Source organism: Somniosus microcephalus, chromosome 19, assembly GCF_052327205.1.
Source record: "Somniosus microcephalus isolate GS21.2 chromosome 19, FLI_Smic_1.0, whole genome shotgun sequence".
Classification (NCBI taxonomy): Eukaryota; Metazoa; Chordata; class Chondrichthyes; order Squaliformes; family Somniosidae; genus Somniosus; species Somniosus microcephalus.
The window spans coordinates 6408036-6422819 of NC_141005.1; the positions used below are offsets into that span (position 1 = coordinate 6408036).

At 48.1% G+C, this 14784-nt stretch overlaps 1 protein-coding gene across 2 annotated transcripts in view; it reads left to right on the forward strand.

Moving 5' to 3' along the window:
* Positions 1-14784, forward strand: part of adgrd1 (adhesion G protein-coupled receptor D1) — a 349877-nt gene that overhangs the window by 271162 nt on the left and 63931 nt on the right. For both annotated transcript variants that reach the window (XM_086011896.1, XM_086011897.1), the window contains one exon: positions 748-839. In XM_086011896.1, coding sequence (XP_085868022.1) covers positions 748-839 — 92 coding nt within the window. The remainder of the gene's footprint in view (positions 1-747; positions 840-14784) is intronic.

Sequence of the window (14784 nt, forward strand, 5' to 3'; positions counted from 1 at the left end):
CATTTAATAGTTTGTGACGTTTTGAGGATGTGAAAGGTGCTATATAAATGCAAGTTCTTTCTTTTTTGAAGAATGGTTTGTAAGGGTCAATGCTATTTATGCAAATTTCCATTAGAAGTTTAACTGCCATAAAAATTATGACAATACTTCCATCTATGTTTTCAGACATATTTGTGACGAATTGCATATTAAAGCACTCTTCCAAACACAGAAGGAATGAAAGAAAGACTTGCATTTCTATAGCACCTTTCATGACCTCAGGACATCCCAAAGCGCTTTACAGCCAATGAAGTACTTTTTGAAGTTTGGTCACTGTTGTAATGTAGGAAACGCGGCAGCCAATTTGCGCAAAGCAAGCTCCCACAAACAGCATTATAATGACCAGATAATCTGTTTTAGTGATTTGGTTGAGGGATAAATATTGACCTGGACACCGGGGAGAACTCCCCTGTTCTTCTTCGAAATAGTGGCCGTGGGATCTTTTACGTCCGCCCGAGAGAGCAGACAGAGCCTCGGTTTAACATCTCATCCGAAAGATGGCACCTCCGACAGTGCGGCACTCCCTCAGTACTGCACCGGGAGTGCCAATCTGGATTATGTGCTCAAGTCTCTGGAGTGGGGATTTGAACCCACGACCTTTTGAATCAGAGGTGAGAGTGCGGCCCACTGAGCCATGGCTGACGATGTAATTTGAAAAGTGTGTGGCCGATGATATTAATCCATATTTTGTACTGATGTTGGCTTTAGGTGAATATTGGCATTCTCATAGCAGTGACGAGGATCATTTCAAGAATCAGTACAGACAACTACAAGATACATGGAGACGCAAATGCATTCAAGTAAGTCGATGCAACATCTCGCAATAATCTCTGCCCCGATTGTCAGATTTCATTTATCAAAAACTAGAAAAAAATCATAATTGCTTTCGTGGTTATATTCTTATCATTATCTACTGAGTTGGAAAATCACCTATTACCCTACTAATGATAAATGCTTGTGCACATTTAAAATCGACGAGCTGTAAGGAATTAGGAGAAAGCACCAGCCATGGCGCAAAAGTAATTACAATACGTGAGAGACGGTCTCGCTCCCGCTACTGTCTGTCGTACTCAGGAGATTCGCTCTTCCCAGGGAGGGTCACTAATCAATTTAATTCACAACAAGCCACCTTAAACCCCATCAATAAAGACAGAATTGACACTACAGATTAAACTGAAGTGTCAGCATTGAATCAGTGCTTGGCCTGGTCTTGGAAACACATTAACCACTGAGAGTCAAAATGGCAACCGCTTTTTTCAGCGATTTTTAATCCAATCGCGGAGCCAGTTTGTGCTCCCTGCTCTGGCATAAGAACATAAGATATAGGAGCAGGAGCCGCCCATTCAGCCCCTCGAGCCTGCTCCGCCATTCAATGAGATCATGGCTGATCTTCAACCTCCACTCCACTTTCCTGCCTGATCCCCATTTCCCTTGATTCACTTAGTTCCCAAAAATCTATCGCTCTCTATCATGAATATACTCAACGACTGAGCCTCCACAGCCCTCTGGGGTAGAGAATTCCAGAAATTCACCACCCTCTGAGTTTAGACATTTCTATCATCTCAGTCCTAAATGGCCGACCCCTTATTCTGAGACTGTGACCCCTGGTTCTAGACTCCCCAGCCAGGGGGAAACATAGAAACATAGAAGATAGGAGCAGGAGTAGGCCATTCGGCCCTTCGAGCCTGCTCTGCCATTCAATGAGATCATGGCTGATCATCCAAATTCAGTACCCTGTCCCTGCCTTCTCCCCATATCCCTTGATCCCTTTAGCCTTAAGAAATATATCCAACTCTTTCTTGAATATACTTAATGAACTGGCCTCCACCGCCCTCTGTGGCAGAGAATTCCACAGGTTCACCACTCTCTGGGTGAAGAAACATCCTCCCTGCATCTACCCTGTCAAGCTCCTTAAGAATTTTGTATGTTTCACTGAGATCACCTCTCATTCTTTTAAACTCTAGAGAATATAGGCCTAGTCTACTCAATCTCTCCTCATAGGACAATCCCCCCATCCCAGGAATCAATCTCGTGAACCTTCGTTGCACTCCCTCTATGGCAAGTACAGGTATATCCTTCCTTAGGTAAGGAGACCAAAACTGTACCCAATACTCCAGGTGTGGTCTCACCAGGGCCCTATATAATTGCAGTAAGACGCCTTTACTCTTATAGCCTTTGCGGGTACAGTAGCATAGTGGTTCTGTCACTGGGCTAATAATCCAGAGGCCTGGACTAATGATCCAGAGACATGAGTTCAAATCCCACCACGGCAGCTGGGAATTTAAATTCAGTTAATTAAGTAAATCTGGAATAAAAAGCTAGTTTCAGTAATGGTAACCATGAAACTATCGGATTGTCGTAAAAACCCATCTGGTTCACTAATATCCTTTAAGGAAGGAAATCTGCTGTCCTTACCCGGTCTGGCCGGTATGTGACTCCAGACCCACAGCAATGTGGTTGACTCTTGACTGCCCCTGAAATGGCCGAGCAAGTCACTCAGTTGTAACAAACCGCTACGAAAAACAATAAGAATAAAACTGGACGGACCACCCGGCATCGACCTCGGCACCAGCTACGGACACGACAAAGACACACCCAGCCCAGTCAACCCTGCAAAGTCCTCCTCACCAACATCTGGGGACTTGTGCCAAAATTGGGAGAGCTGTCCCACAGACTGGTCAAGCAACAGCCTGACATCGTCATACTCACAGAATCATACCTTACAACCAATGTCCCAGACACCACCATCATCATCCCTGGGTATGTCCTGTCCCACCGGCAGGACAGACCCACCAGGGGTGGCGGCACATTGGTATACACTCGGGAAGGAGTGGCCTTGGGAGTCCTCAAGATTGACTCCAGACCCCATGAAGTTTCATGGCTTCAGGTCCAGCATGGGCAAGGAAATCTCCTGCTGATTACCACCTACCGCCCTCCCTCAGCTGATGAATCAGTACTCCTCCATGTTAAACACAACTTGTAAGAAGCACTGAGAGTAGCAAGGGCACAGGATGTACTCTGGGTGGGGGACTTCAATGTCCATCACCAAGAGTGGCTCGGTAGCACCAATACTGACCGAGCTGGCTGAGTCCTGAAGGACATAACTGCCAGTCTGCGACAGGAAGTGAGAGAACCAATCCATGGGAAAAACGTACTTGACCTCATCCTCACCAATCTACCTGTCGCAGTTGCATCTGTCTACGACAGCATTGATAGCAGTGACCACCGCACAATCATTGCAAAGACGAAGTCCCATCTTCACACTGAGGACACCCTCCGTCGTGTTGTGTGGCACTACCACTGTGCTAAATGGGATAGATTCAGAACAGATCTAGCAGCTCAAAACTGGGCACCCATGAGGCGCTATGGGCCATCAGCAACAGCAGAATTGTATTCCACCACAATCTGTAACCTCATGGCCCGGCATATCCCTCACTCTACCATTACCATCAAGCGAGGGGACCAACCCTGGTTCAATGAGGAGTGCAGAAGAGCATGTCAGGAGCAGCACCAGGCACACCTAAAAATGAGGTGCCAACCTGGGGAAGCTCAACACAGGACTACATGCATGCTAAAAAGCGGAAGCAGCATGCTATAGACAGGGCTAAGCGATCCCACAATCAACGGATCAGATCAAAGCTCTGCAGTCCTGCCACATCCAGTCATGAATGGTGGTGGACCATTAAACAATTAACGGGAGGGGGAGGCTCCATGAATCTCCCCATCCTCAATGACGGTGGAGCCTAGCATGTGAGTGCAAAAGACAAAGCTGAAGCGTTTGCCACCATCTTCAGCCAGAAGTGCCGAGTGGATGATCCACATCGGCCTACTCCCGAGGGCCCCACCACCACAGAAGTCAGTCTTCAGCCAATTCGATTCACTCCATGTGATATCAAGAAATGGCCGAGCGCACTGGATACAGCAAAGGCTATGGGCCCCGACAACATCCCGACCATCGTGCTGAAGACTTGTGCTCCAGAACTAGCTGCGCCTCCAGCCAAGCTGTTCCAGTACAGCTATAACACTGGCATCTATCCGACAATGTGGAAAACTGCCCAGGTATGTCCTGTCCACAAAAAGCAGGACAAATCCAATCCGACCAATTATCGCCCCATCAGTCTACTCTCAATCATCAGCAAAGTGATGGAAGATGTTGTCGACAGTGCTATCAAGTGGCACTTACTCACCAATAAGCTGCTCACCGATGTCCAGTTTGGGTTCCGCCAGGACCACTTGGCTCCAGACCTCATTACAGCCTTGGTCCAAACATGGACAAAGGAGCTGAATTCCAGATGTGAGGTGAGAGTGACTGCCCTTGACATCAAGACAGCATTTGACCGAGTGTGGCATCAAGGAGCCCTAGTAAAACTTAAGTCAATGGGAATCGGGGAAAACTCTCCACTGACTGGAGTCATACCTAGCACAAAGGAAGATGGTTGTGGTGGTTGGAGGCCCAGGGCATCGCTGCAGGAGTTCCTCAGGGCAGTGTCCTAGGCCCAACCATCTTCAGCTGCTTCATCAATGACCTTCCCTCCATCATAAGGTCAGAAATGGGGATGTTCGCTGATGACTGCACAGTGTTCAGTGCCATTCACAACTCCTCAGATAATGAAGCAGTCCATGCCCGCATGCAACAAGACCTGGACGACATTCAGGCTTGGGCTGATAAGTGGCAGGTAACATTCGCGCCACAGAAATGCCAGGCAATGACTATCTCCAACAAGCGAGCATCTAACCACCGCCCCATGACATTCAATGGCATTACCATCGCCGAATCCCCCACCATCAACATCCTGGGGGTCACCATTGACCAGAAACTTAACTGGACCAGCCACATGAATACTGTGGCAACAAGAGCAGGTCAGAGGCTGGGTATTCTGCGGCGAGTGTCTCACCTCCTGACTCCCCAAAGCCTTTCCGCCATCTACAAGGCACAAGTCAGGAGTGTGATGGAATACTCTCCACTTGCCTGGATGAGTGCAGCTCCAACAACACTCAAGAAGCTCGACACCATCCAGGACAAAGCAGCCCGCTTGATTGGCGCCCCATCGACCACCTTAAACGTTCACTCCCTCCACCACCGGCGCACCGTGGCTGCAGTGTGTACCATCTACAAGATGCACTGCAGCAACTCGCCAAGGCTTCTTCGGCAGCACCTCCCAAACCCGCGACCTCTTCCACCTAGAAGGACAAGGGCAGCAGGCGCATGGGAACACCACCACCTCCAAGTTCCCCTCCAAGTCACACACCATCCTGACTTGGAAGTATATCGCCGATCCTTCATCGTCGCCAGGTCAAAATCCTGGAACTCGCTCCCTAACAGCACTGTGGGAGTACCTTCACCGCACGGACTGCAACGGTTCAAGAAGGCGGCTCACCACCACCTTCTCAAGGGCAACTAGGGATGGGCAGTAAATGCCGGCCTTGCCAGCGACTCCCACATCCCGAGAATGAATTTAAAAAATACTGTACAAAAAGAAAATTCTGCAGATGCTGGAAATCTGAAATAAAAACAGAAAATACTGGAGAAACTCAGCAGTCAGGCAGCACCTGTGAAGAGAGAAACAGGAAATGGAACAGACTTTTAAGCAAGTGAAGAGGCTGGGAAATGGGGGAGGGGAGGAAAGAACAAAAGGGAATGTCTGTGATAGGATGGAAGGCAGGAGAGGTTAAGAGATATTCAAGGCGAGCGGAGATGGTAATGGGACAGGTTAAGGAACAAAGGATGGCTCGAGATGAAGTGTAAATTGCGCTGGCAAAGTGTCTTCCATTGCCTGCTTTTTTCCAGTTCTGACGAAAGGTCATCAGCCTGAAACGTTAACTCTGTTTCTCTCTTCACAGATGCTGCCCGACCTGCTCAGTTTCTCCAGCATTTTCTGTTTTTATTTTATATTAAAAAATACTGTAATCGCTTTGTAACAAAAGCTAACAGACCATTTGCTTTCCTAATTGCTTGCTGTATCTGCATGTTAACTTTCAGTGATTCAGGTACCAGGACACCCAGGTCCCTCTGAGTGCAAACGTTTCCCAGTCTCACCATTCAAAAAATATTCTGCTTTTTTGTTTTTCCTACCAAAGTGGATAACTTCACACTTCCCCACATTGTATTCCATTTGCCATGTTCTTGCCCACTCAGCCAACCTGCCTATATGTCGCTGCGTTCTCCTCACAGCTTACTTTCCCACCTAACTTTGTATCACCAGCAAACTTGGATACGTTACACTCAGTCCCTTCATCTAAGTCATTAATATAGATTGTAAATAGCTGAGGCCCAAGCACTGATCCTTGCGGTACCCCGCTAGTTACAGCCTGCCAACCTGAAAAGATCCCGTTTATTCCCACTCTCTGTTTTCTCTCCATTAACCCATCCTCAATCCATGCTAATATATTATCCCCAACCCCATGAGCCCTAATTTTGTGTGGCACCTTATCGAATGCTTTTTGAAAATCCAAATGCACTACATCTACTGGTTCTGCCTTATCCATCCTACTAGTTACATCTTCAAAAAACTGTAACAGATTTGTCAAACACGATTTCCCTTTCATAAAACCATGTTGAACCTGCTGTTGTCAGGTTGGAGATCCTTGGCTGCGATGTGATTGAATTTCCTTCAGGTTGCCAAGTGATCGGTTGGCGGCTGTGAGCTGCTAAATGATTGGGTAATTTCCCCGATCGTGCACTCCCATTGGGGAGCTATGCTCAGGGGAGCGCGGGTTGGATGTAGGGCTATAACACCGAGGAGGGGGGAAAGGGGGGAAGCCAAGGGGGTGAGGTGGCCGAGGGGGAGAGGGGGACATGGGGAAGAGGGGGGGTTGAGGGGAGGGGGGTTCAAAGCACCTGAAATGTAGGAAATGCAGCAGCTAATTTGTGCACAGCAAGCTCCCACAAAGAGCAATGTGATAATGACCAGATCATCTGTTGTAGTGATGTTGATTGAGGGATAAATATTGCTCCAGGACACTGGGGAAGAACTCCCCTGCTCTTCTTCGAAATAGTGGTCGTGGGATCTTTTACATCCACCTGAGAGGGCAGACGGAGCCTCGGTTTAACGTCTCATCTGAAAGACGGCACCTCCGACAGTGCAGCACTCCCTCAGTACAGCACTGGAGTGTCAGCCTGGAGTTTGTGCTCAAGCCTCTGGAGTGGGTCTTGAATTGGGGCTTTGGGTGGGCAGGACTTGGTGATGGAGAGGACCTTGAGTCTTTGAAGGATGGAGATGGGGAACCTGGTGAGGAGAGTGATGTAAAAAGACTACTGAGCACTTGGCTTGAGTATAGAACAAGGTTCAGGATGTAGTTTATGTACCTTTAAGAGCCCCTGTGTACTGTAATACCGGTAGTGACCACTCGGGTATATAAGCCTGTATAGTGTCTTGTATCTTTTAGTTCACCTCCAGACTTTGTTCAGTAAACACCTGTTAAACCAACTCCTGCATTCCGTGTCTCCATTAATACACGGATACAACAGTGGCGACGAATTGGAAACGGACTTACCTGCAATTCGGCAGCACCTCAAGGAGATCGATTCCTCAGACGAAGGTCGAAGAAAAAAAAAAACTGTGGTTTCACCAGCTAGCCGGGCTGGTGGCAGGTACTGCACTAATCCTTCCTGGGCGGCAGACTGGGGCTCGATCGGGTGGTTCTGCAGCGGGGCCGAGCAGCGAGTCGGAAGGCGGAGGCAAACAGAGACGGAGGGTGGAGCACTCGGGAGACGGCCGGCGCTGCAAAGCAGGTCGGTGTTCGGACCAAGCAGAGGGAGGGAAAAATCCCAGAGAGTCCGGCGGGAACGAGTCTCCAACTATTAAAAATATCTGTGTAAATAAAAACCGCGGAGAACAGCGTTGTCAGCAGCGGCGGGAAAGCGCGGGAGGCGCCATTTCTTCTCGGCAGGGAAGAAAGGAAAGCGCGGGAGGTGCCATTTTTGATTTTCAGGATGCCTAAGACTGGCAATATTACTGCTTTCGATAGTAATATAGAGGATTGGACCACATATGTGGAAAGAGTGGAGGTATATTGCACAGCGAATGAAGTCGAGGATGATAAAAAGGCATCGGTACTTCTAAATCTGATGGGCGCAAGGACATACGGGCTGTTACGAAACTTAATCACTCCAGCCAAACCGATGGACAAGAATTTTAAGGAGATTGTTGATACCCTACAGGAGCACTTAAACCCAACACCGCTGCTGATAGCGGAACGATTCAAATTCTTCAGGAGGAATCAGCACAAGAATGAAAGTAACGCTGATTACCTCACCGAATTAAGAAAGCTGTCAAAGCACTGCCAATTCGGGGCAGGTCTGGCAGATTCTCTACGAGACAAATTCGTCTGCGGTCTCCTAAGTGAAGGAACACAGAAAAGGCTACTTTCTGAGAAAGATTTGACACTGGACAAGGCTTTCAGTGTGGCTGTATCATACAAAGCAGCAGCAAGAGGAGCTGCAGAGATACAGCAAAAGCCACAGGACTTCGGCACCCATGAAATGACACGGGGTTTCGAGAGATGTTATCGCTGCGGCAGATCCACCCATGACCAGAGGGACTGCTGGTTCAAGGCCAAAGCATGCAGGCAATGCGGAAAGATGGGACACATTGCACGTGTATGTCGATCTGGAAACAAAAAATCCACTGACAGAAAAAAAATCAATAAGGAAAAGTACAGAAAGGTATAAATGATGACGGACAGTAGCTCCGAAGACCAGAAGAGCGATAGCGACTCCGGAAACAAGAGACTAAGCTGTCTCAAATTACATAATGTAATTGCCAAAGAAGATTACCAGACCATTTGGGTTACCCTCACGATAGCGGGGTCCCCAGTTAAAATGGAGCTAGATACAGGATCAGCTCTGACCGTCATAAGTCGACGGGATTACGAGCGGCTATTTCCGCATATACCTTTGAAAGACACATCCATTATCTTGAAGACATATACGGGGCAGAAAGTATACCCCAGAGGGAAAATAAGGGTGCCTGTTGTATACAACGGCAAGGAAATACAGAAGTTGTATTTATACGTTCTGCAAGATGGTGGTCCACCGCTGTTGGGACGTGAATGGATCAGGAAGATACGTTTAGACTGGCACTCCATTCAGGCACTGACGGTGACCAGTAAGAAAAAAAATGATGATGACGTCATACCTGAACGATTAAAAGACATCTTGGCCAACGCCAAAGAAGTGTTTCAACAGGAACTAGGAACCTTGAAAGGCGTCACCGCCTCAATAAAAGTGGAAGATGCGGCAATTCCCAAGTTTTTTAAGGCAAGGCCGGTGCCATACGCAATTCGTCCAGCAGTCGAGGCAGAGCTGGAGAATTTGGAAAAGGCAGGCGTGTTATCCAAGGTAGATTGGAGCGAGTGGGCAACACCCATCGTCCCGGTCATGAAGAAAACGTTGAATAATGATAAATCTGAAGAACAGAGAAAAATTCGCATCTGTGGGGACTTCAAGGTGACTGTAAACCCGGTCCTTCACACGGTACAGTATCCTCTTCCGAGGATAGAAGATATTTTCGCCTCACTATCCGGAGGGAAATGTTTCACCAAAATTGACTTGGCACAGGCATATCTACAGATGGAGGTTGAGGAGGCCTCTAAAAAGTATCTCACGATAAACAAACACAAAGGCCTGTACCAGTACAATCGACTGGTTTTCGGAGTAGCATCAGCTCCAGCTATCTGGCAAAGAGCTATGGAGCAAGTCCTCCAAGGGATTCCGGGGACTCAATGCTACCTAGACGACATCCTTGTAACAGGAGAAAACAACAACGAGCACCTTGCCAATTTGGAGCAGGTGCTCACTAGACTGAGAGAACGGGGCCTACGAGCAAATCGCCCCAAGTGCGAATTTTTCCAGAAACAAATATCATATTGTGGCCATATAATTAACGAAGAAGGGTTGCATAAGTCACCTGAAAAAATTGAAGCGGTCATAAAAGCCCCAGCACCTGAAAATGTCTCACAATTAAGGTCGTTCCTGGGATTGATAAATTACTATCATAAATTTTTACCGAATTTGTCAACTGTTCTGCACCCTCTTAACGCACTGCTACAAACGGGAGTAATTTGGAAATGGAGCGAAGACTGTAAAAGTGCCTTCCATAAATGCAAAGGCTTGATCACGTCCAAGGAAGTGTTGGCTCATTACAACCCTTCACTGCCAATCAGACTGGCGTGCGATGCATCCCCTTACGGCATAGGAGCGGTATTATCGCATAGATTCCCTGATGGCTCGGAGCGGCCGATAGCTTTTGCGTCACGCTCATTGAACTCAGCTGAGCGTAGCTACGCCCAGATCGACAGGGAAACACTCAGCCTGGTGTGGGGAGTGAAGAAATTCAACCATTACCTACACGGACAAAAATTTACCTTGTTGACTGACCATCAACCCCTCGTCTCCATATTCAACCCTAAAAAGGGCGTTCCCATTATGACAGCGCAAAGGCTACAGAGGTGGTCCCTTTTCCTAGGGGCACACCAATATAACATAGAATATAAAGGATCAAAACAGCATGGGAATGCTGACGGTTTATCGCGCCTACCGTTGCCAACGGTAGAAGAGGCACCTACAGTGGACCCAGTGGAGATGTTCCACTCAACCATAGTGGAATGTCTACCAGTAACAAATTCTACCATTGAAAAGGAAACGAGAAATGACCCGACTCTCTCACGAGTCTACGATTTAACGGTGAAGGGATGGCCAGCACATGGCGAACCACTGTTGGCAGCATTCTCGCAAAGAAGAGAACAGCTGTCAGTGTGCCGAGGAACATTGATGTGTGGATCCAGAGTGGTGATTCCACCCAAACTCCAGGATAAAGTGCTAAAGGAGCTTCACGAGGGGCATCTGGGTGGAGTGAAAATGAAGAACCTAGCCAGAGCGTTTGTGTGGTGGCCAGGTATCGATGGAGACATCGAAGAAATGACCAAGAGCTGTCTAGGATGCCAGAAGGTCCAAAACGCCCCACCACAAGCCCCTCTACATCCATAGGAGTGGCCCTCATCTCCATGGCAAAGGGTACATATCGACTTTGCTGGTCCATTTATGGGCTCAATGTTCTTAATCGCGGTTGATGCACACTCCAAGTGGCCAGAGGTAATAAAGATGTCCTCCACCACCACGGAAAAAACCATCACAGTATTAAGGACCATATTTGCCAGGAATGGGCTGCCTGAACAGATCTGTTCTGATAATGGACCGCAATTTGTGTCCGAAGAATTCAGGAAGTTCTTAAAAAACAATGGGGTTAAGCACTACACGTCCGCCTCATACCACCCCGCCACCCAACGGATTAGCTGAAAGGTTTGTCCAGACCTTCAAGAAGGCCATAAAGGCCATGGGTAATGAAGACATGAATCTACAACATAAGGTAGATAACTTCTTGTTTGCATACAGGAATGCAACACATGTGGTTGCAAACCAAACTCCCACCATGATGTTTTTCAATAGAAGACTAAGATGCCGGCTGGATTTGATCAAGCCAAACATCAGAAGGGACGTAGAGAACCGGCAATTTCAAGGCATGAATGAAAGGCCAACTAGAACCTTCCAGATAGGTCAACAAGTTTTGGCCCGGGACTACCGTACTGAGAAATGGCAGCCTGGAACTATTTGCACACGACTAGGACCGCTGATGTATACCGTGGACATTGGAGAAAGCATAATCAGGCGCCATGCTGACCAGATCATAGAGTCATCCGAAAAGGGACAACCTACACCACAACTCTATACGCCTAATGATGAAGCAGAGATACCCATAGTATCTACCTCCGATCCGGTGATACTGGAACCAGATGAACCCAACACTGGCATTCAAGCCGAATCGACCTTGCAAAAAGAACCTACTACACCACCGAAACCTACTACACCACCGAGGCGTTATCCGGACCAAGTCAGGAAGCCTCCAGAGAGACTGACTTATAATTGATTAACTGCAGCAAATGTGTAGATTATTGTTCTTGTAAACATGTTAATTAATGATTACTTAAAATGTTATGTACTAATTATCTAAAAGGGGAGGAATTGTAGTGTATGTACCTTTAAGAGCCCCTGTGTACTGTAATGCCGGTAGTGACCACTCGGGTATATAAGCCTGTATAGTGTCTTGTATCTTTTAGTTCACCTCCAGACTTTGTTCAGTAAACACCTGTTAAACCAACTCCTGCATTCTGTGTCTCCATTAATACACGGATACAACACAGGAGTCTTTTTACATCAATTTAATCAACTTGTTTCAAAACATGGAGGTCTAGCTGTCTTTCACTAGTTCCTGTTTACAAAATGTCCCCGGGCGAGCTGGGCCCACGCCCGAGTATTTATACTCCTTGGACAGTGCCACCAGCTGGCCGCACAGTGTTATTTCATGAGTCGTTTCCTCATGATGATGAGATTTATAACAGAGCGCATTCGAGTTATCAGTCCTAAGGCGATGAAGGAGTGGAACAGGATTGGAAATGACTGTTTACTGAAAGCCTCTTTTTCTTGTAAAGCCACAACATTGAGTAAACTAATCGAGTTCTGAAGCAAAGCAGAAGATTGATGTTTCATTTGCTCTGAATCCCTAAGATGTTACCATCTGGCTTTTATTAATCGTTGCTTTGACACATGGTTGTACCTTAAAACTATTGTCTGTTTATTTTTGATAAATTAGTATTAAGTAAAATGGGATTACATCTGTTATAAGACCAAATTCATGATCTGTTTGTTGGTAATACTGAAATCACTCTGTATAATTAATCTGTAGAACTCTCAGCAATTCAATCAGAGAATCTAGTTACCCAGACTGTAAAACTAAATTGATAGCAAAATACTGCTGATGCTGGAAATCCAAAATAGCTAAATTGATTAAAATAAAAAAAACAGTTCCTCTAACTCTACCCCTCCCTAACAGCACTGGGTCACAATCCTGGACCTCCCTCCCTAACAGCACTGGGTCACAATCCTGGACCTCCCTCCCTAACAGCACTGGGTCACAATCCTGGACCTCCCTCCCTAACAGCACTGGGTCACAATCCTGGACCTCCCTCCCTAACAGCACTGGGTCACAATCCTGGAACTTCCTCCCTAACAGCACTGGGTCACAATCCTGGAACTCCCTCCCTAACAGCACTGGGTCACAATCCTGGAACTCCCTCCCTAACAGCACTGGGTCACAATCCTGGACCTCCCTCCCTAACAGCACTGGGTCACAATCCTGGAACTTCCTCCCTAACAGCACTGGGTCACAATCCTGGAACTCCCTCGCTAACAGCACTGGGTCACAATCCTGGAACTCCCTCCCTAACAGCACTGGGTCACAATCCTGGAACTTCCTCCCTAACAGCACTGGGTCACAATCCTGGAACTCCCTCGCTAACAGCACTGGGTCACAATCCTGGAACTTCCTCCCTAACAGCACTGGGTCACAATCCTGGAACTTCCTCCCTAACAGCACTGGGTCACAATCCTGGACCTCCCTCCCTAACAGCACTGGGTCACAATCCTGGAACTTCCTCGCTAACAGCACTGGGTCACAATCCTGGAACTCCCTCCCTGACAGCACTGGGTCACAATCCTGGAACTCCCTCCCTAACAGCACTGGGTCACAATTCTGGAACTCCCTCCCTGACAGCACTGGGTCACAATCCTGGAACTCCCTCCCTAACAGCACTGGGTCACAATCCTGGAACTCGCTCCCTAACAGCACTGGGTCACAATCCTGGAACTTCCTCCCTAACAGCACTGGGTCACAATCCTGGAACTCGCTCCCTAACAGCACTGGGTCACAATCCTGGACCTCCCTCGCTAACAGCACTGGGTCACAATCCTGGAACTCCCTCCCTAACAGCACTGGGTCACAATCCTGGAACTCCCTCCCTAACAGCACTGGGTCACAATCCTGGAACTCACTCCCTGACAGCACTGGGTCACAATCCTGGAACTCCCTCCCTAACAGCACTGGGTCACAATCCTGGAACTCGCTCCCTAACAGCACTGGGTCACAATCCTGGAACTCCCTCCCTAACAGCACTGGGTCACAATCCTGGAACTCCCTCCCTGACAGCACTGGGTCACAATCCTGGAACTCCCTCCCTGACAGCACTGGGTCACAATCCTGGACCTCCCTCCCTAACAGCACTGGGTCACAATCCTGGAACTTCCTCCCTGACAGCACTGGGTCACAATCCTGGAACTCCCTCCCTAACAGCACTGGGTCACAATCCGGGAACTTCCTCCCTAACAGCACTGGGTCACAATCCTGGAACTCCCTCCCTAACAGCACTGGGTCACAATCCTGGAACTCGCTCCCTAACAGCACTGGGTCACAATCCTGGAACTCCCTCCCTAACAGCACTGGGTCACAATCCTGGAACTCCCTCCCTAACAGCACTGGGTCACAATCCTGGAACTCCCTCCCTAACAGCACTGGGTCACAATCCTGGAACTCGCTCCCTAACAGCACTGGGTCACAATCCTGGAACTCCCTCCCTAACAGCACTGGGTCACAATCCTGGAACTCCCTCCCTAACAGCACTGGGTCACAATCCTGGAACTCGCTCCCTAACAGCACTGGGTCACAATCCTGGAACTCCCTCCCTAACAGCACTGGGTCACAATCCTGGAACTCGCTCCCTAACAGCACTGGGTCACAATCCTGGAACTCCCTCCCTAACAGCACTGGGTCACAATCCTGGAACTTCCTCCCTAACAGCACTGGGTCACAATCCTGGAACTTCCTCCCTAACAGCACTGGGTCACAATCCTGGACC